At 41.3% G+C, this 24,540-nt stretch overlaps 2 protein-coding genes across 3 annotated transcripts in view; one reads left to right on the top strand and one right to left on the bottom strand.

Annotated features, from left to right (window-relative positions):
- The window catches only part of SEC24D (SEC24 homolog D, COPII coat complex component), a 61,162-nt gene extending 53,147 nt beyond the window's left edge, over window positions 1–8,015 (top strand). The window contains exons 21-23 of the mRNA XM_081924873.1: window positions 3,921–4,112; window positions 5,990–6,079; window positions 6,272–8,015. Coding sequence (XP_081780999.1) covers window positions 3,921–4,112; window positions 5,990–6,079; window positions 6,272–6,412 — 423 coding nt within the window. The 3' untranslated portion in view covers window positions 6,413–8,015. The remainder of the gene's footprint in view (window positions 1–3,920; window positions 4,113–5,989; window positions 6,080–6,271) is intronic.
- A 1,286-nt stretch (window positions 8,016–9,301) lies between these two features.
- On the bottom strand, window positions 9,302–24,364 carry METTL14 (methyltransferase 14, N6-adenosine-methyltransferase non-catalytic subunit). Of its 2 annotated transcripts, none has more exons than XM_081925135.1 (11): window positions 24,200–24,364; window positions 23,108–23,196; window positions 22,393–22,486; window positions 21,685–21,765; window positions 21,036–21,123; window positions 19,812–19,902; window positions 18,382–18,523; window positions 18,168–18,260; window positions 15,817–15,933; window positions 11,558–11,768; window positions 9,302–9,962 (listed from the first exon to the last, which is right to left on the bottom strand). In XM_081925135.1, exons 1-11 carry the CDS (start codon window positions 24,263–24,265, stop codon window positions 9,658–9,660), a joined length of 1,377 nt encoding a protein of 458 aa, XP_081781261.1. In that variant the 5' UTR covers window positions 24,266–24,364; the 3' UTR covers window positions 9,302–9,657. The 2 variants fall into 2 exon arrangements, with proteins under 2 accessions (XP_081781261.1, XP_081781262.1); XM_081925136.1 differs by having other exon boundaries at window positions 22,399–22,486; window positions 24,200–24,363.
- Window positions 24,365–24,540: the final 176 nt, after the last annotated feature.

The raw sequence follows: 24,540 nt of genomic DNA, 5'->3' as shown, positions 1-24,540 counted from the left end.
AGGATGGGACAGAAGATACTACGAGATACGTGGTTTGCCAACGCATGCTCGAAATAAATCTGCCCATATCTCCCCTTTGGTTTACTGTTGGTGTTGCCATTTCGCAAAATAAGCAGCAAAGATTTTATTGGGTGGCTGAGGGGGAGAGAGAAGCCGAGAGAAAAGACTTATGAGGCCAGGAATGCATTGGAGGAAGCAGCATAGTAAGATCAACATGCAAATTATGACAATAGCATATTGAAAGAGATTACGAAGCCAAGTAAGGTTCGGCAGCCAAGCGGTAAGCCACTGGGTGAAAGAATCCCAGAAAGCAGGAAAACCAACATCCTGTTTGATATGATGTGTGAGATTTTGCAAATGAGAGATTTGTTTTTGAATAGCCTTAGAATTGTCAGTGATATTAAAGCAGCACATGTTTTCCACTTGTTCGCATCCGTAATGATGGAGCATCAATAGATAATCGATAGCAGCGCGGTTCTGCAGGACGCCATGCTGGAGTTCACTCTGCTCTTTATTCAAAAGATGAAGGGCTTGTGATGTAAAGTTCAGAGCCTTTGCTGTGGAGCAAGCTAAAGAGTTAATATTTCTGCTATTCCGGACAGCCAATCCAGGAACTCCTAAAAGAGAGACAGCTAGAGAAATATATTCAGATCTGCTAGGGAGAGAGACAGCATCATCACAATCATTATTTAATTCTACAGCACGTCAATATCGAGAGCGGGATAAATGATGCTTCTTGGGTAAAATAATAGACATACGGCTTAAGCAGCAGGGCGTGCCATGGCTGATGTTTGCAGGAATGTAATTAAACGTGAAGCCTGGACACGACCAAAACCAGCCGTCAGGCATATATATATGAAATATTTACATAATCAGAACAATTGAAGTTATCCTTGCCCATTTTTACACTGTTGGTTTTTGTGCAGCTCACCATACGGGCACAAGTAACATTAAAGGAAGCCACGTATGGGGTCATGGAATTGGCTGCGTGGAGAAATGATGCAAAACTTTAACAGCAGCTGCCAGCTCAGAATGCTGGGCAAACTTCTGTAGAAGAATGTAGAGGCTGTGCCATTTATCATTTTGTAGCCATGCAACGACCCCCCTGGAGGGGGCTCCATTAGTAAACACAGTAAGGGCATCCAACAGGACAGGGCTACTGCGCTATGCTTAAATTCACTTTCAAAAACTACATATTGAGCAGCATTTAAAAGCATTTGGTTGGCTGCCAAATTTGGATTGGCTCTGGCAAGCAAGGACATGGCATGGCTCTGGCTGCCAAATTCCGCACAGGATTGAATCCTCTGAGCCGGATCGTATTTAGGACGGTTAATGATTGACTGCAAAGCCTTCTTACAGTAGGTGTTTGCATTTTCAAAAGGCAATTTTTCCATCAGTTCATTCTGGGCTGTAGTATTATCAACCTGCCTGGTGACTGCTTCTTTCAATCTATCTATAAATTGATGGTAGGGCTCTGAATGTTGTTGTTTAATATTAACAAAAGAGCTAATAGGGAAAGCAGAAGGCAATTCCCCAGCCCACACAGATTCCTCCTCTAAGAACAGAATTCCTTTCTGCCTAGCCAGGGAAAGTGAGGTGCGCACAGCTCCTGTAGGAGAGCACGCAGGGGTTGTGGCAGACAAAGCAGGCAAAGGAGGAAGGGGAGGGGTGGATGGGTTTGTGGGCTGAGGTGTAGGGAGGGGTTGGCAAGGCTGCAATGGAGGCAAAAGCTTAGGATAAGGAGGGGGGGGATTGTCTGCAACAGCCAGAAGGGCAGGGGCCGAAGGAGACGCCTGGGGTCCTAATTTAGCAACGGCAGCTGCACATTTCTGCCAGGTGAGCAGACAATGAATTGAAGCCCTCGGTTCTGCAAAGAGGGTCTTCCCGATCTTTTGCCAAGTCCCCACCTCAAGGGACCCCCTTTCGGGGTAGGAGGGACATTGGCAAGCAATCTCACCAAGGAGCTGTTCAATTTCTTTTAAGGAAACATTAACACCCACAACTCGCTGTCTAACTAGTGAAAACAATTCCCTGGCATGTTCTTTCTGCAATTTTGTCAAATCGCCCCCCATACTCACGAAGTAGCGCGCTGAGACTTTTCCAGTCGAGTGAAGTACAGGGGCTAGGCTGCGTAAGGGATCTGGCACGTCGGGGGTCACCAGATGTAGGAATGAAAATCACGGGAGACGAGTAGTAGGTGTCATGTGAGAGGCGTCTGCCGGGGAAGTCCCGGGAACTCTCTTTTATTGAATATCACAAAGCATTGCCACAGGTGTACTTGTGGTTGATTGGTTAATACAAACACAAAGAAACTCATTGCCTATTGGTTAATGCAAATGCAAGGTGGGAATTACATGTGAGGGGTGGGAATTACATGTGAACATTAATCACTGGTAGATTAAAGGCTGGGAAACAAGGTTGGGACTAGACAAGCATGAAACCTCCTAATTAATTATAACTAAAGATTAATATAACACAGACGATTACTAATGATTGATCATAACATGAAAGAATATAATAATCAAGTTCTATAGATGTGGTCAGCTATGCATGGAGTACAAGTCACCATGAACTTGAGGTGAACTGAGCGATGAGGGAATGTCTTGGTGTTTGGAGCAGGTTCGTACAGTGTGTGCAGAAACAGAGAGAAGATTATAAGCGAGACTTCCCAGAATGCAAGAGGAAAGAAGCAAGACTTCCCATAGCAAGACTTCCCATAAGGCCACAGTTATGTGCAGAAGGAAAACTTCCCTTTAACATACACCAGCCCAAATAAGGCTGGTAACTCAGAGCCGGCATACAGGCCCAGCTGGGTGGACAGACTGCCTGTCTGTTTGCCCACAGTAGCAGCCCAGTAGCAGAGCTGAGCCAACAGCTAGGCATATCCCACTGGACTTGAGTTGCCATCACCGCCATTTTTAGCTACACCACTGGTAGGGCCCGTGTAAGTAAGACATTGGTTCTGGTGAGTGCATGTGCACAGACTTGGACACTGTACCCAAAAGCACTTTCTTGCAACCCCCCCCCCCAACACACACAACCCCTCAGCCACCTCTGAGGGCAGATGAGTGGCCCACAGCAGTTGCAGGAGGCAGCCTGGAAACATCAGACTCTGGAGATGGGCACTGAGGGCAGTTTACTCAGAGCCATGCAAAGGAGGCATTGTTGTTGGTAGGTACATTTTCATACATGAGTCAAATAGGAATTTTTTGTGTGCCCCTTAATGTCCATCTTTGAGCCCCTTATTCCACCTCCCTATTTCTGTACTTGCAATAACTTTGTACCATTCTGGTGATGCCAGTATAGTAATACCACAATCCACTGTTGTGGCAATGTGACAAACCCTGGTCATTCCTCAACCCGGGAACATGGGAAACAGCCTTGCACCAAGTGGACTATGGATCTATCTAGCTCATTATTGTCTGCAATGACTGGCAGTGACTTCCACAGTTTTAAGATGGGTCTTCTCCAACCCTATCCAGAGATGCTGGAGATTGAATCCAGGAAGATTTTCCTGTCCTTCCCAACTGGTTACAGAACCACTTGCAAGGCTGCAATACTGCAACATTGGGATGTTCTGCAGCCACTTCTTTTGCAATCTGTCCTGAACTCACATGTGCTGGAATATTTGCTTTATATAGTCAGAAAATGACCCCATAATAAAAGGATTGAATTTAGTCTATCCAGTGTTACTGGGGGCAGTGGAAGGAGATGTCAGTTCAACAGCCTGCAGTTGAGGTGGCAGATGGAAAATAAAATAGTTTAGGTTCAAAAAATATTTGGAAAGGTGCATGATAAGCAACTAGAACAGCTTTCTACCATTTTATTCACCCAGCAACAATATTTGCACTACTTACTTGCAGTGAACATACTATAAAGAAAAGGACTATGTGCTAAACAATGTAACATTATCATTACAGCACTCTATGGATGTAAAAAGCGACGTGTTCCCCTCTGCTGTTCGCTGCTCCGAAGAACGTCTGTCTGAAGGAGGACTATTCTTGCTGGCAAATGGGGTACACATGTTCTTGTGGCTGGGAGTCAGTGCCCCACCAGAGCTTATCCAGGGGATATTTAATGTGCCCTCCTTTGCACATGTCAGCACAGAGGCTGTGAGTACACAGGGTGGTGTAAGATTGGGGGTGGGGAGAGGTGTTGCGTGCTTGCCTTGAAATGCAGTCTCCAGCTTTAACTTCTGTTTAATGATACAATGCCCACTGGCAAGTACAACTTTAAGATCATCACACACACCCCTTACTAGTCAAGGGGGCTGAAAGTACAAACACTCTGCCAGTTCACAAGCAGGCAGTGGCAAAGAACCAGGGGTGGGTTTCTGCAGCTGAGGGCTATTGTAGATGAAAGGAAAATACTAAGTTTCTCACTACGAATATTAATGCCCCTCCTCATCTGCTCAGGTTAATAGCTACCCAGCTGTTGTTCTCCGGCTGCATTAGAACCGCACCCCAGCAGAGAGTAACATGTGGGTCAGCGTTCTTTAATTCAAGAGAAGCCCAACCCTTTACAGCTAAAGAGCTGTAGTATAAATTGGATGTGCAAACAGATTTTCTTTCTGTCCTACCCCAGCCCATTCATAGGGCTTGAAATGTCCCAAATAATAATAATAAAAAAAACACCACACACACAGCAATTCTGCACACCTCCAGAGACTTCAGTATACAGTGGTACCTTGGGTTACAGATGCTTCAGGTTACAGACTCTGCTAACCCAGAAATAGTACTTCGGGTTAAGAACTTTGCTTCAGGATGAGAACAGAAATTGTGTGGCGACAGCGTAGCAGAAGCGGGAGGCCCCATTAGCTAAAGTGGTACCTCAGGTTAAAAACAGACCTCCAGAATGAAGTTCTTAACCTGAGGTTCCACTGTACCTGAAGGAGCATCTCCACTCCCGCCGTTCAGCCCTGACACTGAGGTCCAGCTCTGAGGGCCTTCTTGTGGTTCCCTCACTGCGAGAAGTGAGGTTACAGGGAACCATGCAGAGGGCCTTCTCAGTCGTGGTGCCCGCCCTGTGGAACGCCCTCCCATCAAATGTTGAGGAAATAAACAACTATCTGACTTTTAGAAGACATCTGATGGCAGCCCTGTTTAGGGAAGTTTTTTATGTCTGATGTTTTATTGCTTTATCATCATCATCATAATCATCATCATTAATTCTGTTGGGAGCTGCCCAGAGTGGCTAGGGAAACCAAACCAGATGGGTAGGAATGAATGAATGAAATAAATATTATTGAAATCCTCTTTAAAACTCTAGTACTTTCTGCGACTTGGGAAAGGAAGTAAGTTAACATAACATGGGAAGCAGAAAGGAAACACGCAAGATGCTATATGCAATTGAAAATCAGAATTCACATGGTATTAAGTTGCAGCGGTAGCCCCCATTTATGGGAATTGTTGTGGTGCATGTATTTAACTGGGTTTTCATGTTACAGAGAGCTAAGTTGCAGCTGTTGGCATAGTAGCCTATATAAAATTTCTTTGCTTTTTGTAATATCTAAGTTGCAACTTAATATGAGTGATTAAGACCCATATTAAGAGAATGGATTTAACGCTTTATTCCTTCTATGGTCCCAGTCTGGACCACACACACACACACACACCACTGCTATTTGCTCCAGAAGAAAGTTACAATTGACACCAAATACTAGCAACATACTGTAGAAGATCTGGATTGGGAATATGGGTAGGGGCAAAGGTTTTAATCCCCTATTACCCCAGAATCTGGAAAAGAAAATGAGGCTGGCCAAAGTAAGTAATCAGGGCTGCTTACTGCAACAAATACAATGTCCAAACCCATGAACAATTATAATCAAAATAAATCCACAGTTGCAAATAATAATAGTAATCCAGATTAAAATCCAATGTAATTTGGTCACACCATAGAAACCCATCTCCCACAATATGTAAATAAGGCCGTCTTTTGACCCAAATCAATTCTGTTATACATTAATTTTCTGTGTGTTTTTATCATGCAGACACTTCTTCCTGAAGTGGACAATCCCTACTCTAAGAAACTGAGATCAATGATTGATCATCTGCAGAGCAAAACACCTTATTCCATGAAGGTAACAGATTAAATTTCCGTTGTAATGCTATTTTTAAAATGCTTGCTGAACTGTGCAGTTTTGACATGGGGGATAGCAAACAGAACTTCTTTCAAACCTTTTCTGTTGTGTGTTCAGTTTGTTGAAAGGTAAAACAGACTCAAGGCAGTATTTTTGAATTATTAACACCTGGATCACAACTTTTCTTTTCAGATCCTGATTGTGAAGCAAAGGGAGCAAGCAGAAATGGCTTTCAAACAATTCCTGGTTGAAGACAAGAGTATTTATGGAGGAGCTTCTTACGTGGATTTCTTGTGCTGTGTTCATAAAGAGATCTGTCAGCTGCTCAACTAATGGATGCTTGAATATTAATTCTCTTTGCATTTTGTCAAAAGGGACTATTCTTAAGTGACCAACCACCAGAAGGTGCTTTTTAACGCTACTTTTTTGTACAGTTTCTAATTTCATACACTAGTGCCCCTTTTCATAATAATGTAGCATAGGCAAGTCTGCGCTCAGGTATAACTCCTATGGGAGAGCATTTATTGTTCTTTAAAAGGAAAAATATTTCTTATGGCAAGATCTGGAATCCTGGAATCTTTCAATGCTTAAAGCGTGTGGTTTTCATTTCATAAACTTTCAATAAATTGCAAAGCATTATAAAGTTGTTACCTTTGATTTTTAGTGCTCATGAACTGATCGTTTTGTTGTCAGCCCTGTTATGTTTTGGTCTATTTACAGTTTCAAGTTGATATACATTTAAGTAACTGTTCATTTCATTTTGTGTGCTGTGATGCACCATGGTAACCAAAATATCAAGGAGTTGGAGCACTTTCCTTAGGATGAAAGGCTTAAAAACAGGGGTAACAGACACAGTGTCTTCCAGACATTATAATTCCCATCCCTGACCATTGGCCATGTTGGCTGAGACTGATGAGAGGTGTAGGCCAACATCTGGAGACCATACTGCCTGTTCCTGTTGCTTAAAGCATTTGTGGTGGATAAAACAGAGAAAGTGGGCAAAAGCTTTTCTCCCTCTTGTAACATTAGAACTTTTAGTAACTCAATGAATGGCTGCTGTAACTAGGTAGGTCTTTGTTTCAGCCAGCAGGGTGCTACTTATGCACTAAACCAGTGGTTCCCAATTAGCTAAGTATTGCAGTCCTCTTGTTTTTCTGAAGCCAAGCTCTGGACCTCCTACTTTTGAAAAATGTTGATATATCTGGAGTAGTTTTTGTTTTGTGAATGGTGCCATGATACCCTCCAACATGTCCCAGTGCAAAACTGGGATGCCGTCTTCTGTGCTGCACTCCCACATGAATCACATTACCCACACGAAAGCACAGCGCCCCCAAAATGTGTGGTTTTGTGTGCCGCAATCTCATGTGTTTGGGGGCGAAAGCACAGCCCCCAAAAGCAGGCTGTGCCGGACAATTGACAGGTATGTGCCATGGACTCACTGGGTGGGTTATGTGGACCCCCAATTGGGAACCACTAAATTAAATTATTAGTTTGTTAAACAAGCTAGGACACTTTTTCTTAACAGCTTGATACGTTTTCCATCTTCATCTCGGTCTATCCTGTCTTCTGTTGCATCGTAACGGAAACAGTCTTTCATAGTCTTTTATTACAAGAAGCCACTATCGCTATACCACACTGTTCTTGCAAAAGGACCCTACCTGACCAGACTTAAGTGTCCATGATGTAGTCCAACTTCATGTTTCCATAAGTGCCTCTAGGAAGTGCGTAAAGGACATTAAGCCATCTCCTGGTGTTCATCCCAAGCTTCTGGTGTTTGAAAGTATATTGTCTCTGATTATGAGTTTTCTTTCAGCTGTTGATGGATGTATATGAATGTCTGATTCTTTTAAAAAGCCATCTATATTTGTAGAACATAATATTCTTCAGAAGCTGGAAATTACTACCTTGAGAAATAAACTATTACTTTAGTCCTACAGTAGCTTTTAACTGAGACCATTTTTAAAACATATTTTACATCCCCAATTTTCTTGGAGTCGGTATTATACAGGATACAATCAATCTCATCCAGTGGTGCCTTCTCTCACGTAGGATGTGGAAATACAGTGGTCTTCTCATAGGTTGCACAATAAAATGACTTTAGAATTTCGTTCCCGTTCCACTAGGTGGCAACTCTACCTAATCAAACTAAAAAGGTTAACCCAAGTCACACATTTGTCTTGGATACTGCATAAACAGTTTCACAGCTGAGTTCTCATTTACAGACTTGCATAAAATCACAGTTCTATGGAAAAAATGTATTACTACAGTAAATTAGGGTTTAAACCTGCAAAGCTGAACGTGAAAACTGACAAGAACCCGCCAATGAAAATAAATATATAAAATAAAGGCAAGCATCCAATAAAATAATTATACATTTATCAAAAATAGTAAAAATATATTCCATCACTTAAAAAGACATTTAAAAGCTGGCTTTCAGGAACCAAAGTACAAGAAATTTTGAGTCCTTACAAGATGAGCTGAAATTTCATCAGATTTTATCATACACAACTAACATCCATAACATCAGGTTTTTTTTAAAAAAAGCACACAAAATTCAAATGATCATGGGGGGGGGGGAGAGAAAGGGAGTACAGCCTGTAGCCCCCACTCTGTTGTTTATGTGGATCAAAGCACAATAAAAGAGCAAATGAATTCATATTTACAAGCAGTATTTTAGAAGTAATTTCCTATCATTTTGGTATTATACACATTTACAGCACAATCCAGCCTGGCACCTTCTGAAGTCCCAACAGCTTCAACAGGAAATTCAGAATACCTGAATTTCTTCCACTAAATTGCTTCAGTTTAGTTGGACCATATTCTTAAGTGTTTTGAGCCTTCTGCAAGTAAATCTAAACTTTAATTTTTCAGCCAATGAATATGGTAAATTGTTATAGGTATTAGCAAGATTTAAACTTTTTTTCTTTTTTAAAAAAGGCAGCCATCACCACTACTTTGCATCATTCCCTGATTACACACATATATGGACTGTATCAACAGAATACTGATAATAGGTTCTCTGTGCTTCCTATCAATCATTAGTCTCAAAGTCAATCACCTCTTAAACAAAAAATTAACATACTTGACACAAGTTGTTAAATAAAATGCCAAATATAATAGTTTCTGTTTACATCAGCACCAATTTTCTAGTATTGCAATGGGAACTAGAGTTGCATGTCATTAGCCTGAGAATAAAGAGTGTTTAGAGGAGGCAAGCAAGGATTTTTGTTCGGTTTATGAGTCAAGATTAACAGTAAATAAAATGATTTGCAAATCGGGAAGACCGAGAGTTGATGAAAGTTCTTGAAATCACAACTGAAACCACTGGGAGGTGTTTCTGCTTTGATTTCAACTTTTGTGAATGAGATCTGTCACAAGCACTGGATGTTACTCATCAAGGAAGCTGATGTGCTCTAAATGGGCTGGCTCAAGCAGCATGTATATAAAAAAGAAAGAATACAGTCGGTACTAAAATTCTAGAGTCAGTCGCTAGTAAGGACAACCTCAGCAGAACGAAGACTTCAAACAAAGGAAAAGCAGTGGTATTAAGGCAGGGAAAGATTGAGACTTTGATACGTTCAACGAGGAGGAAAGCCACCCCGGTGGGTACCACCCCGTCCTCCCCGGAACCCTCCCCTTTCCCCCCGAAAATTTGTTCTGTTTCTCTCTCTGCCCCTTTCTCCTCGGCCAGCTGAAGTCCCGCCTCTTCCTCCACCCCTCGGTGCGCCACCGCCTCGGTCTTTTGGCGGCGGCGATTTAGGCCTGAGTCTCTCAATCTCTTCTGTACAGCCAGTTAGGTTGGAATTTGGAGCTGTGAAATAGGACGTATATGTTTCTGCGTTGAAGTTGCTGTTTGTGAGTGTGGGTCCCACGGTTAGCCAGCCTAAGAGGAGAAAGAAAAGCAGCAATCAGTGAGATGCGAGCAGAGTTCAGTGCCTTGGTTACCACCAGACTGGATTACTGTAACACTACACAAAGTTATAGATATTGTAGGAATGGAAACAAACCACTGTTTTACACACACACACACACCCTACTAGGCTTGATAATCAGATGCTAAAAGCAGAATCTGAACTGCCATTGCTGAAGTGCTGCTAGGGAGGTTCATAGACGAAGGTTAGATTACCTGCTCAGTGGAAAGCGAAGAGAGGCAGGCAAATACACCACCACATTTGCAGAAGAAACTTTGGGGATTGATTAATTTCTAAGGTGGTCAAGAAAGAAGCAATAATTGGCCAGTATTCTTACACTGCCTTTCCTTTGTTTTTAGAATCCTTTCATCAGTTCTGCTTAGAAAGTGAGCTCTCAAGAAGTATGCATTTATCATTGTTAGAAAATGCATGATCCATGACTTAAGAGAGGAGAGCCTATAAATCCAACATTCTAGTGCCAGAACGAAACTCTCTACAATGCGGTAACCAAACAAGATATACTACGCACAAATCTTTATTCGTACATGCCTCTCTTCAGAAAACTTTATTCACCGTTGTGATACTCAGCATTGGGGAAATCCTCCACTTACTCCAGTACTTAAGTGGAGAAATTTTGCACATAAAAGTTGCATGGTCTCTTTGTAAAAGGAATTCAATTTTTGCTCAGTTCCAGATGACATCAGTAGCTCTGGTTATTGCCCTCCCTCTCTTGTTTCATCCCCATTTATTTAACTGGGGAATAGCTCAACAAAGAGTAGAAATGGGGAGCCCTAACCTATGCGTCAGCACAACATGGCAAACCATGGCAGTCTGCTGATATCAAAGGAGATGCATTTATTCTGATGCAAATGTTTAGGATCAGGGTAGGAGTATAAGGGCTAATAAATTCCTCTTGTGGTAGAACATGCTTTCTCAAACTCAATCAACCAAACAGCTGGAATGAACCAGAATACCATCTAGTCACTGCCCTCTGCACCAAGACAGAATACACCACATCTTAACTCTTCTAAGATCAACCCAGCTATACATGAAAACAGTGGACCATTTCGCTGATATTGTTTTCTCTCTGACCTTAGGCTTTGAAAAAAAAATGTTCAAAAAGGAGTTACAGTAAGAATCTGCATAACAATTATCTTTCCTTCATTAATAACAGGAATTACTTAGCATTTGTGCATTGAAGATCCCAGCACAAATAATTCTTCAATTCACATCTTACACTGCAGATAGCAGAACTTAGGTTCTTGCATTCTCATTCTCATTTCCTCCCCACCCCCAAGTGCCTTAACTCTGAAATATTTATGTTCCCATCATGTTCTCAGTCCACTTTATTAAAAAAAACCAGTCTCTTGCCTATGAAAGCTCATGCCCTAATGAATCAGTTAGGCTAGGAGTATAAGTAGATTTTGTATTTGGCTGCAACAGATTAATGTAACTACTCTCTAAAGAGTTTATTTCTCCCACTCATGCACACCATTAATCTTTATAAAAGGTCCACCTCTTCTGGAAAAACTATTAAATTAAGTATCAGAATCAGACCAACACTAACCTGGTCGGATTGTGCTATCCCGGCCAAAGAGGTGAAGCCGTCGTCTTCCAAGGCAAAAATGTTCAATGATGTGAAATATTTCCACTGGTTTCTCTATATTGCCAATTTCGGGCTCTTCTGTGATAATTAAATCTATGTCGACATTAGCATGGATAAAGTCTCCATCCGTACTACGACGGACTGTTCCTTTAATGCCCATAAGGCAGTGTTCCTAGGTAGAACAAAACCAAAGAGAAAGTTTTTAGAAGTATATCAGACGCACACAAGAAAATGCCAACCCAGCAAATCTGCATGTCACATAAATACAACTGCTTATGGGAGACAGAACACAGCATGCCACTTCTTTTGAAGATCCATCTAACTAGCCAGAGACCAAGACAATGAATGGAGAAATTCTACTTTCTCAGCCGCAGATATCTTTTTAAAATTGAGCATCAAAAGCACGAAAATCATTATTCTAAAGAGCGTGACCAAGTCCTCAGAAAGTGTTTGTAAAGTGGAAGTGATTGTTATAAAAGTGTGCAAAGTGCACAACAGAGATATGTTATGAATAGCAAGGTTAAATCTGCCCCACATTATGGAAGATAAAAGATTGAGCAACTGAAGAAGCGTATTTTATAAGCCCTCCTGAAGTGGTTACCAAAGCTGCCATTTTTCCCAGCACATCTTATCACTAGTCATGGCTTTGCCCTCCACCTGAACTGACCTGCCTCTTCCAGTCCAAACCAAATGAAGTAGACAGGCACTATACAAAGAGCAGAGATGGCTTGTGTTCTGGGCACTGACTAGTGGCGCAAAGAAGAGCTGCAGGTGACCTGTATGCTCAGCACATATTTGCCTTACGCTGAGTTTTAATGCTGCTCTCAACTGCGATTTAACAGCTGTGTTTCTATTGACCATATAGATTGGTTGTGTTAGTATTATATAAGTCCTGTTGGCTGAAGAGCACAGAAAAAATATCTAAAATAAGAAAGTACTAGCACTGGAAAGGTACAGGACAGGGATATCAACTTGGATAAAGTATCGGGGTCCAGGTAAGCCCTGTCCAGTGCAATCGACCACAAGATGTGGTGCACACACCCCATTTCAATGGCAATGACCATCAACTTTGGGGGTCCTAGCCCCCTCAAACATTTTATGGGGGGGGCCAAGGGACCTTGGGCCCTAGGAGTTGGCTCCTACGGTACAGGATGAGAAAGGAGGAGGTAGCTATGGTGATGAGAGCCGCAGAGATGGGCAGACGGAGGAAGCAGCATCAGCAATGCTCCCTCAGCAGCTCTCAGCTCAGGCAGAGTGTAGAGCATGCATAGGAAAACTCGGCCCTCCAGATGTTTTGGGACTACAACTCCCATCATCCCTGACCACTGGTCCTGTTAGCTAGGGATGATGGGAGTTGTAGTCCTAAAACATCAGGAGGGCTGAGTTTGCCTATGCCTGGTGTAGAGGTTGGGGATATTCTATATGAATCTGCATCTCTCCCAAGCACGTGTCCCAACAGAGATATTCTCTGGAGTTCGCAGAAGGGATGGAGGATTTTCCCATTTGTCCACAGTTAAGTATAACATCCCTCTGAAACAAACTGAACTTTTGGCTGACTGCCTAATAAGGTGAACTATGTGGGTCCTCAGATTTGCTCCTCTTTGATTAACCCCTGTCCTAGTGTTAAGGCTGTGGATTTAATCAACAAGATGCACATTAATTCTGTGCTCTACACAGTTACTTATTATTTTTATGCAGTGATATTTGCAATTATAGACAGAAATAAATAATTACCAAAAAAAACAAAACTAAACAGTGTCAGTTTTATGCAGCTTCTTTCCACAAATGTGAATGCTCAATAGACGTTCATTGCAGTATGCTATGGAATCAGTACTAATTGACTTAGATAACCCCAAGAACTGCCCTGTGTTAATTAAACGGACAATGACGCTCAGTGTCTACTCTATTCTAATGTTAAAGATGAATGCAAGTGGCTGTTCACACAGAGATAGTCTACATAACTGATATAAGATTACTTGCAGGTTCTGCAGATTAATCTGGTTTTGAAGACCACCACCCAAATGGGCAATTTCCCCCAGATCATAAAATGCTGATTTACTGAAGTCGCCAGATGGTTTTCACAAAATTACAGACATGAATGAATAATCATTTCTAGATCTCTGGGGCAAGCTGTAGAGGTTCACATTTTGAAAAAGCAGAGAAAGAAAAATGACCACTTGGACATGTACTGCAATTCTCAAAATTTTAGTCTCTGGTAAAACAGCACTGAGGTTTAAACAGATGAGGAACTTTTCTAAACTAGTGCTAGTGCTTCTACCTCAGTACTGAAAGCAACAAAGCAATACTAAAGGCACCCAAGGACACTAAAGCTGCTATCAGGGAGAAAGAGCCCGTCAACATTGCATAAAAGCAGCATATAAGTAAATCTTCATTGTAGACATCAATCAACTTCTCATACTTTCAACATGTGTATTTCTCACGAGTATTTCAGGACTTGAAAGTGACCATATAATTTAAGAAACACAAATGGATAACAAAAACTGTTTTAAGCTAAATATACAATTAAATATGACAAATTCAAGAAGCTTACTTTGCAAGAAGCCATATAAGGTCTATAATAACAACCAGTCACCAGGTATCCTTTAGCAAGTCACCCCACCCTACTCTCCAGCTTGGCTTAACATCTAACCTGATGAAGAGTTCTGGATAGCTTAAAAGCTTGTTCAAAGTTTTGTGCATTTTGTTTAGCCACAAGAAACATATTCCTGGCTGAACTTCATAGTTTTTCTTAAGGACCAACATGTTTGTGGTCCTCCCCCCTCCCTTGCCACAGCATATAATGTATAACATGAAAAGTTAGGCTCCGTTCTCCTCTCACCCACTATTTCAGATCGAACTAGACAAGTGAGGAAATGCTGCTAGGCTCGTTTTTGGAGAATCCTGTGTTATACAATTAAACAAATCTCTTCGCTGCTGCTGTAAATAACCTTAGTCATTCATCACAAAGAAATACAGTTGTTTGAGAAAGTACTACGAATACTTTCAAGCCCTTAATAGATTGCACCCATATGCAAATGAATGCATTCAATCACTTCTTTTCCTTCAGTCCTTCTCTAAGCTGCTGTATCATCTTTACAGACCGCAAACTCACCACAGTAGTGAGCCCATCTCAATTTACATAAAGTATTGTGTGTATCAATAATGCTCTGCAAATATTGAGTTAGACACAGACCTTAAAATGTGTTTGGTGACAGTTTCCTTGATGCTGCTACCGTTAGGGAAACTAACAGAACAAATGTCATAGAGTAAACTACATACATATGCAACCAATTCCTGATACTGCTTGCTTCAGGACAAGCAGCAATCTCAAGAAAGGGCAATTTGAGAGGAGAGGATATTGAACCACTCTCCAATTGCTACCACCCAACATTGCTTTTATCTAGGGAAAGCAGCTATCAGGCTTTTGCTAAGCACATCTTAAATTTCTCCAGGTAACCCTACTGACATTTTTCCAAAGGTGGAAAGTCTTAAATAATTTAACTCTACACTAACTTATTTTTTTCGCTCTATCACTTCTCAACGACAACCTATCAAACACAAAGTAATATTCCAGAACTCTGCTCTAGTAAGAAACACAGTTGTCTTAAGGAACTGGTGTGGCTCCAGTTCTACAATGCATTTAGCATTGTAGGGTAGTGATAGCAATCCCAAACTGCTCTTGAGAAAACCAAAAGAGAACCCCTTGCTACCAATATATTTTATTTACATTTCAATGTAGGAGTCTTAATAGTTGACAAAATGAAAGTCAATCACACTGCATTCCCATCTATAGCAACAGACTAGCACAAAGAAAACTATACAAGGCATTCTACCCCCTCTTCCATCATCTCCTGAAGGGTGACAGAAGGGTAAAGTATTTCTAAGACGCCTTATCCTATCTGATCTGCATTTCAATAAGAATGACTGAATAAGAGCATTCAAAAGTTTCCCAAAAAGAACTTCATGAAGCTGTTAGATGAAGACAAGAGAGGATTTCAATATTTACTCAGATGAAGCTAAGAGTCCACAAATGTTAAAAATTGGTCACCCATTTTCTAAAATCATTATCAGATAAACTTACATTTGAAAGCAAAAGAAGTAAGCTGCTCTGTAACTCCATTCCTAAAATTACAACAGCTACCAACAACAACAGAACATCTGGTGGTTTTTGTGGAACTACTAAATTAAGAGGAGATGAAGAAATTCAGACAAAGACGTACCTTTGTTCTTTGAAAGACAGCCTTAGGGTCCAGAGTCTTGGTCTTCCCAGGATTGTTTTTGTTGGTTTTAATCCAACAGATGTCTTCACATCTTCTATAGCCCCATTTACGCAAACACTGAAACATTTCAACAAAAGGGGAAGAAAATTAGACAATCACTTTGTACAATGCACAGAAGTAGAATAAGATATTTCACTTCTGGCATGCCTAAAAGCTTCTTCCTCTCCTGTACATTTTTCAGAATCAGATCAAATTCCAAATTTTAAAGCAAAAGCCACCTTGAAATTTCCACCGTGGTTATTCTAGCAACTCTACTAAATATTTATTTATGCAGCACATTATTTCATGTGAAAGAGTGTATGCTTAAACATTTGCTACCATGGTGGAGATGCATTGGCATGACACTAAGCATACATACGGTGCAATCCTATGCATGGTTGCTTGGAAGCAAGTCCCATTGTGCTTAAAAGGGCATACACCCTTGGAAGCCTGTTTATGATTGCAGGCAGATACCTATATTGACAGAGGGAAGTATGGCCAGACAAGGTCTCAGATGTAGTGCTGGAAAGCCTCCAGTCAATTGTACTAGGGAATTTCAACATGTACACCAATCTAGGTCAGCTCAGGACTTCAATGGCTGCCATGACAACTATGAAGCTGTCAATACTTGCATTTGCTTGGCAATTGATGCCATAGCTGGGATAGAACCTCTAATAGCGGTTTGAAAGACTATCTGGCCAGATGTTGTGGCCCAGGGATGAAAACAAGGCACTTTAAGGGGTGTGGCCAACCACATCTCTTGACCCTTGAGATTCTTGGCTGACAACAGCTCGCTAAAACGGGCTGACTAAATGGAACCAGTGGGTGATGATATCCAACTCTTCTCTCTATATACTATCTGAATCAGGAAAGGCTGTGCAGGTGCTGAACCACTGTTAGACACAGTAATGGTCTGGGTGTAAGGGCCCAATACATCCATAATAGACCATCTTCCTAATTCCTGGATGTGTGAACCACCCACCAAACTGAAGCTGTTGGTGGGTGGTTCACACGCCCAGGAATTAGGAAGAAGGTCTATTATGGATGTATTTGCTGAAGAAGCAGTTATGTAGCTGGGCGGATACTGCTTGATCCAGTTCTGTCACTTGAGGTCCAGATGACTGCAATGGCTAGTAGTGTCCATTTCCAGTTATAAATGATTTGCCACCTGTGGCCTTTCCTTGACTGAGACAGCCTGTCACAGTTCTCCGTGCCCTGGTAAGTTCCCGGTTAGTCTACTGTAATGCACTCTTCCCTCAAGGATGATTCAGAAGCTGCAGCTGATGCAGAATGTCCCTGCAAGAGTCATTATACAATACTGACACTTTGAGAGCCATTATGCAATACTGATTCTTCTGGTGTACCAACCTGATGGCATACCAACCATCAATTTGCTATAAAAACCCCTATTCAGGGCATTACTTTAATGTGCAAAGCCTTAAATAACCTGGGACCCAAACTTGGAGAAGCGCATCTCCCTACATCTGCTGGCCTAGGTTTTGACCTCTTCAGGATGGTCCCTTCTCATAGTGAAGCTTGTTGTGCAGTGACACAAAACACAGCATTGTCTGTGGTGGCACCCTGCCAGCGCAGCTCATTTCCACTGGAGATATGCTTCTCTCCTACAGTAAATGACATTCCAGGTTCAGAGTGAGATGCATTTTTTTTGCCTTGGCTTTTGGGGTAGGAGTGTAAAGTTCAGTGATCTGTATTTTTATGTTTGGTGCCGCTGATCTGCTAACCTGATTGTATATTTGAATGCTGTTGGTTTTAATGTTGTTTTAGAAATGTTATTGAGTATGGAATAGTTTTGTTTTTTGCATACTGCCCTGTGATTCTAAGAAATGAATGGCTGCCTGAAACTGCAATAATGAAAACATTAGCAAGAGACTGTTTTAAAGACCATGCATAAAATTGAACATGCTAGCTCCCTGTTAGCAAAGGTAGGCAGTGGAGTGGAGAGAAATTATTGGTTTAATGAGAAGAATATTTAGGATACCAGTGCTTCCATGGCTCTTTCAATCAAAAGCACAGCAAACTGCCAGAAGAAGGCAACCTAGTGCTGAAAAACCTAAGAGATACCAAAACTACAAAGAGAAAAATGATCTCTTGAAACAGTGCATGGTATTTTTCACGGGTGCCCATCTGGAAAATAAGGATTAACATTTGATTGATTTCATATCTGCCTCACCCCATTATCTAGGGAAATAGCAAGAGAATTATTCTGCATTTAAAGTGACAAGAAACAGAAACAAAGTGATACTATAAGGTCTGAGAAAGTATGTGGCCAGTGTACTGGAGCAGGATCTTACCATTCTGCCAAGATCAAGGCCCTCCCCAGAACCACACCAAAGAAAGACAAAAGAACGCGGGGAAGCTAGCTCCTCTATATCTAGCTTCATGATCTAAAAGAGACAGAACAAAAAACATTTTAAACAAATAGAGCAATACACACAACAGGCTCATGGATAGCTAAAAATATAACAAGCATTCATCCTGTAAAGGTTTTTCAAAAAGCAAACTCACTTCATCCCAATTCCAGCACTTCTCATTAGCTGTAATGCCAGTCTCCCTATAGTATTCTTCCAATGGCGGCTCCAAAAGAATCACATCAAACTTGAACTTGAGTTCACGCATATCAAAAGCCTCCAAGTCAGCTTGTAAATACCTATATTCACAGACAAAATACAAGGTTGCTTGGATGAATTAGTGCAGGATTTTCCAGTTAAGCTGAAAATCTTTTAGCAGCTACTGACAATGATACATATCTCACACAATGTTCATGGAATGAACAAAATATGTACAGATGAATGGCATTTCAGAGTAAATATCTATTATTTACATACATGAAAAGTAGCACGCACTCTCTGAGAACCCAATTCCTACGGTGAAGCTGCACAAATTATAACATTCTTGGTTTGAGTGAATCACTTCAAATTTGGAAAACTACAAACAATTGTTGACCACCAGACACCTCATTACATAGAAACTGATGGCTGAAATCAGATCTGGCCACCATTATTCTATTAAATTTTACAAATGTTGCTATAAAATTGCACTCCTAGGTAGATGAAAAATTAGTCTCAGAGCACTGTGATTGTATTTAAATAAGCACAACTTTAATTCTATTTAACAGACTGATGTCCAACTTTACTCTAAAATTCTCTTCAAAGAATTTTCTAGGGTCTCTTCTTGGACAGTTATTGACCTACAAGCAAGGTAGCTTTTGAAAAAAGCCCTGTCAGCAATCATAAAAATGATTATTACTACAGCTGGTTTATACAGTGTAACAGTCTCCTCTTTGACACAATTTTACTAACCAGTTTGAAACCATGATTGGTTCATAGAGACTGGTTAGTAAAATTGTATCAAAGAGGAGACTGCTACACCGTATAAATCCCCTTTCGACGCAGGAAGCCCACTACTACAGCATCCCTGATAGGTGACCTTCCAGCTTGCTTAAAAACCTGTAATGAATAAGTACTTGCTTCAAGAGGCAGTGTATTCCACTGCATAAATTTCTTCCTAGCAGGTTAGTCTTTTTCATTTAATTTGAACCTGTTGGTTCAAGTCTTACTCCCTGGAGTAACAGATAACAAATGCTTACAGGAAGCCCAAAAGCAGAATCCAAGTGCAACACAACTTTCCTAGCAACTGGTATTCAGAGGCATACTGCTATCATGACTAGCAACCTCTGAGAGCTTTATCCACCATACATTTGTCTAACCCTCTTTTCATGTCATTCTAGATCAGGGTGGGGGGACCTTTGGCTCTGCAGATGCTGCTGAACTACAACTCCCATCAGCCCTAGTAATCTTTGAAGTTCACCTTGCTTATTTCATAAATAGAACATGCAAATCTTAAACAGGTGCTGAAAGGGGTTTAGTTAGCAGTCTAACAATAACCAATGTTAAGCCAGTCTGAAGAACAGAATCCAGCTCATTTAATGTACTTACATAGGGGGAGTGTTCGATTTAGATATTAGCTCATCCTTCAGTCTGATAAGCTCTCGAAGCTTTGGATATTCTTCAAACCTGTCTGCTAAGCCTAAGAGAAAAACATGCCATTTTTATGCTACAGAATTACGTTTTCATAAACAGGTGGTCACAAGTGAAGAAGTTTAATTTGACACAGACTCTCTGGCACAAACCCTTTCATTGAACTTGAGCTAGATGCTACAACTTAGTCAAGCATAGAATCGCTTTATGTTACAACCAAAATTTCTACCTGACCTTGCCAAATGCCAGTAGTTTCAGTGCACCATTACATGTAATATTCGAATAGATTACAAATGCCATATTTTGGGGCAGAATACCCTGCACTAATCCAGCCTAGAACAGGGGGGAAACACACACTGCTCTGTAAATGCAACATCAGCTACTTTCCCCAACAACCATGTCAACCCTGCCAGTAGCTGTGGAGATGACACTGAGATTTCCCCATGTCAGCTGGGCACAGGAGAATCCAACCCATTTACACTAACAAGGATATACTCTGATTTTATGTCCTCCTACTCCGATCCCCCAGGCAACCTGCCTGAAATGTCATTTATTTATATATGAAGTGATAATCCACACTTTCATAATACAGCAGAATACAACATACAAGAATAGACTCAACTAAAATAAAAAGCATAATTAAAAACATCATTAAATTCTGGAAAGTCAAATGACGTGACATGTGAACCAGGCTAAGAAGTGTCTAAAGTCTTTTTACAGATGTCTGGTTGAAGCCTGCTATTTTTACTTTTAGGCATGGCTACCTGAAATCTAATTTTTGATTTCTGTGTATTACATACTTAGAGGAATTCAAACTTTTAAAACATTAAAAAAAATAATTTCTGCAAAAGAAATGCCATTGCATTTGGAAGATAGATCACAAATATTTGAGATAGGATTCTTCAGCCAAGACAGGAAAAAGCAGTGATTCCCACCCTCTTCTCCACCCCTGCCCTCTGTACCATAAGTAAACTGGTATACAGCTAAACACCATTCAATAAAGCCTTCCACATAGACCACTAATTTTGCTGACACTACTCTCAAAGGCAGATCTGGAAACATCTGATATCCTGTTTTCTCAGGATAATAGTGAATAATAACTCCTACAACTCTTGCATGCAGAAACCATATGGCAAACATGAAAAACCACTTGATAAATTCATTCATGTTATTCTGACATACCCACATCTCTGATGAAGTTCTGAGGCCTATGTCCAGTATCCACAAAGTGTTGGCAATAATCGTTATGAGGATTTAAGCTCTGGGTCCCCTGTAGGAAGAAAAACACCCAAGAACATAGATTAGCAAAATGATGCACATCAGAGATACACTGGTTTTATCATGCCGTTTCCACACAAAGGAACCCAACACTATGCACAGGGTTTGGCTCAGTTATCTTGATATCGCTTGCAGACAAGTGATCCATTATCTCCCTGCTCGCTATTATCCTAACATGCTTCAATTCTAATGCACAGCGTATCCTGCTCATCCCTTTTTAATGACATGAGGCATATAGCAAATAGAACAGTATAATCACCATTTTAGGCAACCAACTTTGCCACCTTTCAACCTTGTCATCATTGTGCATAACAGAAGCTTCAATGTTGTGGAATGCTGCAGCTTTAGTGTTTAACGCTGGTCAAAAGTATATCTAGGAGTATGCTTTTGTTAATTCAGTATTATTTATTTATTGAATTTATATACCGCCCTATACCCGCAAGTATAACAATCCTAAATTAAAGTCCTAAATTTGTATTTCCAGTTATTTCAGGTGCAATAATGATGTAAGATAGAACAACAATGGCAACACTGCGGTATATGAATTGGTTACCTTAAGAAAAGTACTGGAATCTTTGTAAATTTCCTCTTCATAGGGCAGGTTCTCTTCATCTTGTTGCAATTCTACTTCATCCTTTGGAAGAAAGCACATTTTATATGAATGTAGAGACAGGATGTTTGTCTTCTCATTATCCTTCCACTTTTGGATGAAAGAAGACCGTCTATGAACATTAGCTTCCTGCAACAGCAGATCATGAGTGGTTCCAATGACAGATGTTTGGGGGGGGGCAGGGAGGAGAATAAAATCTAATGGTGCCAGAAAGGCCCCTCTCTGTCATTACCGAACCATTTACACCTTACGAATTACATTACAAACTAAACAATCTCCTATATTACACTATTATTTCACTAAAGAGGAAAGATAAGCTTTTTGATGTTGACTGGCTATATGTATATCATCATAGTAGTAGGCTGTTTAAGGCACCAACATGGTTTCTCCATTGAGATAGCTATCAATCTATTTGTGCACCAGTATTAAAACAGGAACAGATCCAAAGACAATTCTTCAAGTCTTAAAAACCACTAAATGATAAATTGTGGCCTTAATTATTAAAATATGTAACGTCAAGGTGCTTTGAAAAAGCAAACCTTATTATATTAATGTCTTGCAAAGTAATGTTTCAGAGCTCTGCATTTCATATAACTCCATTAGAAAGAATGACAGACATATGCTGCTATTATAAGAAGAACTGCAACACACTTTAACCTTATATTCTTCTATTTCTTCTTCATCAGCTTCTCCCTCATCTGGATATCTGCGTTTGGCATTTGGTGCAGATGTATCATAAGCAGCCCTGCAAATGTGGAAGAAAACAGTCTAGAACACATCTAATTAACATGATTTGAACAGCAGTTTCACTTATTTCTGGTTCTTATCTCATTGGATATGGCACCATCTTTACTTCTATGGCAAATCAGGACTCTCCCAATTTAAAGCTTACTGGAGTGGCATGGATTCGAAGATTAATTCACTTAAGGAAGTCCATGAAATAAACATTCCCCAACCTCCACTCTGCAGGCCAGGAAAAGCCTCTCTACAAGTGGGGAAGGCTCCTGAATAAGCTTATTTTCATATTATGTTGGACATCAGAAGTGCAAAGAAACTCCTGCTTCACATAAAGTCATACCCCAGATAAACTGTAAATTCAGGCACTATTAGAGAGCTTACTAGAGACAATATATGCATTTACAAATAAGACCACAGTGATTAATATACTACAATTTGCCAAACTCTTTTGTCCTTTACAATGAAATGCGTTTCCAGCTTTTTGCTGACAAACTGAGCAGTCTGCATTAGTCAAGATCAAAACGAACTCAAGCTCCTTAGTGACACAGCAGTTGACACGATCTATCTCCCTTCTCCCTCTGAACTGCTTACGGTATGAGAAATGCAACCAACCTCTTTTAGTACAAACCTGCATGCTTCCCTTGTTTCAGCAATTTCCCTCTGCTCATCCTTGCTATTCAATACTGCACCAATGCTATCAGCACTTTCAGCCCCAAGCTGGAAGAAAAGCAAAAACCGAAGAACACCATAAGCAGCACACTTGGTACCCAACGAAAAAGCCAGAGATGAAAGGTTTGATATAAACATAACATACTTTTACCATTTGTAGTGGCTTTTTTTGAATAATTAAACCCCTCTTAATTCACCTCTGAATAAGTTGTGCTGAGTATGTAATGGGGCCAAGGGCACCTGAGTAAGCTTTATACCTGAGTAGGGTTTTTAACCAGTGTCTCCCATAAAGTCCTACCTTCCCCAGCCTGGCTGCAGCCCAAAACACCTGGAGAGCTCCAGGCTGGGGGGGCCTCTCTTCCAACACAGGCTTTCTCAATGTACAGTGGTACCTCAGGTTAAGTATTTAATTCATTCTTAACCTGAAACTGTTCTTACCCTGAAGCACCACTTTAGCTAATGGGGCCTCCCACTGCCGCCGCGCCGCTGGAGCACAATTTCTGTTCTCATCCTGAAGCAAAGTTCTTAACCCAAGGTACTATTTCTGGGTTAGTGGAGTCTGTAACCTGAAGTGTATGTAACCTGAACTGTATGTAACCCGAGGTACCACTCTTGGAAAAGAGCCCTGGAGAGCACACTGTTAACAGAAACTCTGGATTACTTGCTCCTTTAAAGGCAATAAAAACACCGCCGTCATTTATCATCATTATTTATAAATAACACCACCAAACAGATGTACCAGGAAACACACCACCCCTCCCAAAGGTCCCAGAGACAGGAGACTGAACTATTCCTATACAGCCCCCTCGACCTCCCACCCTCGTCTCCATGGCGACGGCAACCCCCCTCCCTCCCCACTAGTGGAGACTCGGGCTTTACGTCACAGCAGTGCGCTAATTATGAGACTCATTAGGTTAGGAGACGGGAGGCAAGCCACTCTGCCCCCACCCCACGCCCCACCACCCCGGGGAACGCGCACGCGCCGTCGTCGCTTCTCGAAGGACAGCTGCCGCCTAGAGATAATCGACTCGGGTGTCCAAGCCGCCTCTACCTGCTGAGCCAGGAGCTGCCGGCGCAGTTTTTGCCGCTCTCTGATCTCCTGCAGGCGGCTGTTCATCCTCGTCCGACGGATTCGCGGGCGAAAGAACTGTCGTCGCCTACTTGGCGCCTACCTAAAACGACACTTCCGCCTCCCTCTATAGCCGGTACCATCGACGGTAAGGAGTTTTGCCAGTACTTTCGTAGGAATGAATGGAACATAATGTGCAGAAGTGAATGGAAGCTGTGCGACCGCTCTCGTTCCGGTAGCTGTGGGCGGCCATTTTTGTTGAGGCCAAGCGGAAACGCTCTGGCGTGGCTGCTTTAGTGTGGGGTTTGCTTTGGTTTGCCTTT

Source organism: Podarcis melisellensis, assembly GCF_964234715.1.
Source record: "Podarcis melisellensis genome assembly, chromosome: 9".
Classification (NCBI taxonomy): Eukaryota; Metazoa; Chordata; class Lepidosauria; order Squamata; family Lacertidae; genus Podarcis; species Podarcis melisellensis.
This window is presented reverse-complemented; position numbering and strand designations above follow the sequence as displayed.

Coding starts and splice junctions, on each gene's coding strand:
- METTL14 (XM_081925135.1), bottom strand. CDS start 24,265: ATGAACAGCCGCCTGCAGGAGATCAGAGAGCGGCAAAAACTGCGCCGG. Junction 21,766..22,392: donor TAGAAGAATATAAGGTTAAA/GTGTGTTGCAGT, acceptor TTTCTTCCAAAG/GATGAAGTAGAATTGCAACA. Junction 21,124..21,684: donor ATTCCAGTACTTTTCTTAAG/GTAACCAATTCA, acceptor TTCTTCCTACAG/GGGACCCAGAGCTTAAATCC.